At 42.4% G+C, this 1,301-nt stretch overlaps 1 protein-coding gene across 1 annotated transcript; it reads left to right on the forward strand.

Annotated features, from left to right (window-relative positions):
• Positions 1–233: 233 nt before the first annotated feature.
• Positions 234–1,028, forward strand: LOC110704651. The gene has a single exon (XM_021882470.1). It carries the CDS (start codon positions 234–236, stop codon positions 1,026–1,028), a length of 795 nt encoding a protein of 264 aa, XP_021738162.1.
• Positions 1,029–1,301: the final 273 nt, after the last annotated feature.

The following is a 1,301-nucleotide window of genomic DNA, read 5'->3' on the forward strand; positions in this document are numbered from 1 at the left end:
AGGTGAATGCGTTTCTCCCCCCACAGTTCATTCCACCAGAGTTGTTGGCAAGATTCAGTCTGTCGTTCGAGACGGAAGGACCGATGAGAGCATTAAGGGATCTATACCTGAGCAATCTGCTGGGAATCCCTCTGGAAATTTATGATAGGTACCCCATTTTCCCAAATTTTAATATGTCTTTAAGAATTTTAATTTGGAATGTGCAAGGGGCTGGGAATAAGCTCAATTCTATTATGGAATTGGTGCGAATCAATGATCCAATGGTGTTGGCTCTTGTGGAGACTCACTTGAGTGGTGAGCAAGCTGATAATATTTGTGCTCGAATTGGTTTTTCGGGGCAACGTAGGGTGGAAGCTCAAGGGTTTAGCGGTGGAATATGGCTATTTTGGAGGAGGGAGCAAGTGTCAGTCACTTTATTTGATGAAAATACTCAGCATATGACGGTGATAAATAAGAAAAATGGAGATGATCCTTGGTTATTTTCGGCTATATATGCCAGCCCGAGTAGCAGTTTGCGTAGAGAGTTATGGCAACAGCTTGAAAACATTCGCAGGAACTACTCGGGTCCTTGGTTGCTTGGAGGCAATTTTAATGATACTCTGTCTATTGATGAGAGGAATGGAAATAATAATTCGAAAATGCAGAGAAGGCGTCAAGAGTTCTCGAACTGGGTCGAGAATAATGGTCTTATTGATTTGGGTTGCACTGGTCCTGAGCACACTTGGTTTCGAGGTTTAACTCCGGACAATTTTAAATCTGCGAGATTGGATAGAGGGCTAGCTAACGAAGAGTGGAGGCTGTTATTTGCGGAGGGTGCAGTGCGGAATCTCCCAAGAATTAAATCGGACCATTGTCCGATTTTAATTAGCACTAATGGTTTTGCCCCTATTTCGATGGTGAACAGACCCTTCAGATTCCAGGCTGCGTGGGTACATCATGGTAAATTCGAAGAGTTTGTTAATGCGAATTGGAATAAGACTGCTCCTATTGTTCCTTTTTTAAAAGAATTTGCGCTGAAGTTGGAATAAAGAGGAATTCCACAACATTTTTAGGAAAAAAGCGGAACTATGGGCTAGACTTGAGGGCATTCAAAGGCTGTTAGCTTAGGGAAGCCAACCCCATCTTATTAAGCTCGAAAGTAATTTAAGAGCGGAAATGGATGAAATCCTAGACCAAGAGGAGCTACTGTGGTTTCAGAAATCTCGTGAAGAAGCTATAATATATGGTGATAGGAACACGAGGTTCTTTCATCTGGCTACGATTCTGAGAAGAAAAAGGAACAGGATCGAGACTCTTTAGAA

The sequence above is a fragment of the Chenopodium quinoa genome, unplaced genomic scaffold (genome assembly GCF_001683475.1).
Source record: "Chenopodium quinoa cultivar QQ74 unplaced genomic scaffold, ASM168347v1, whole genome shotgun sequence".
NCBI lineage: Eukaryota > Viridiplantae > Streptophyta > Magnoliopsida > Caryophyllales > Amaranthaceae > Chenopodium > Chenopodium quinoa.

Excerpts from the sequence above, each read along its gene's own strand:
- LOC110704651 (XM_021882470.1), top strand. The coding sequence starts at position 234 with ATGGAATTGGTGCGAATCAATGATCCAATGGTGTTGGCTCTTGTGGAG.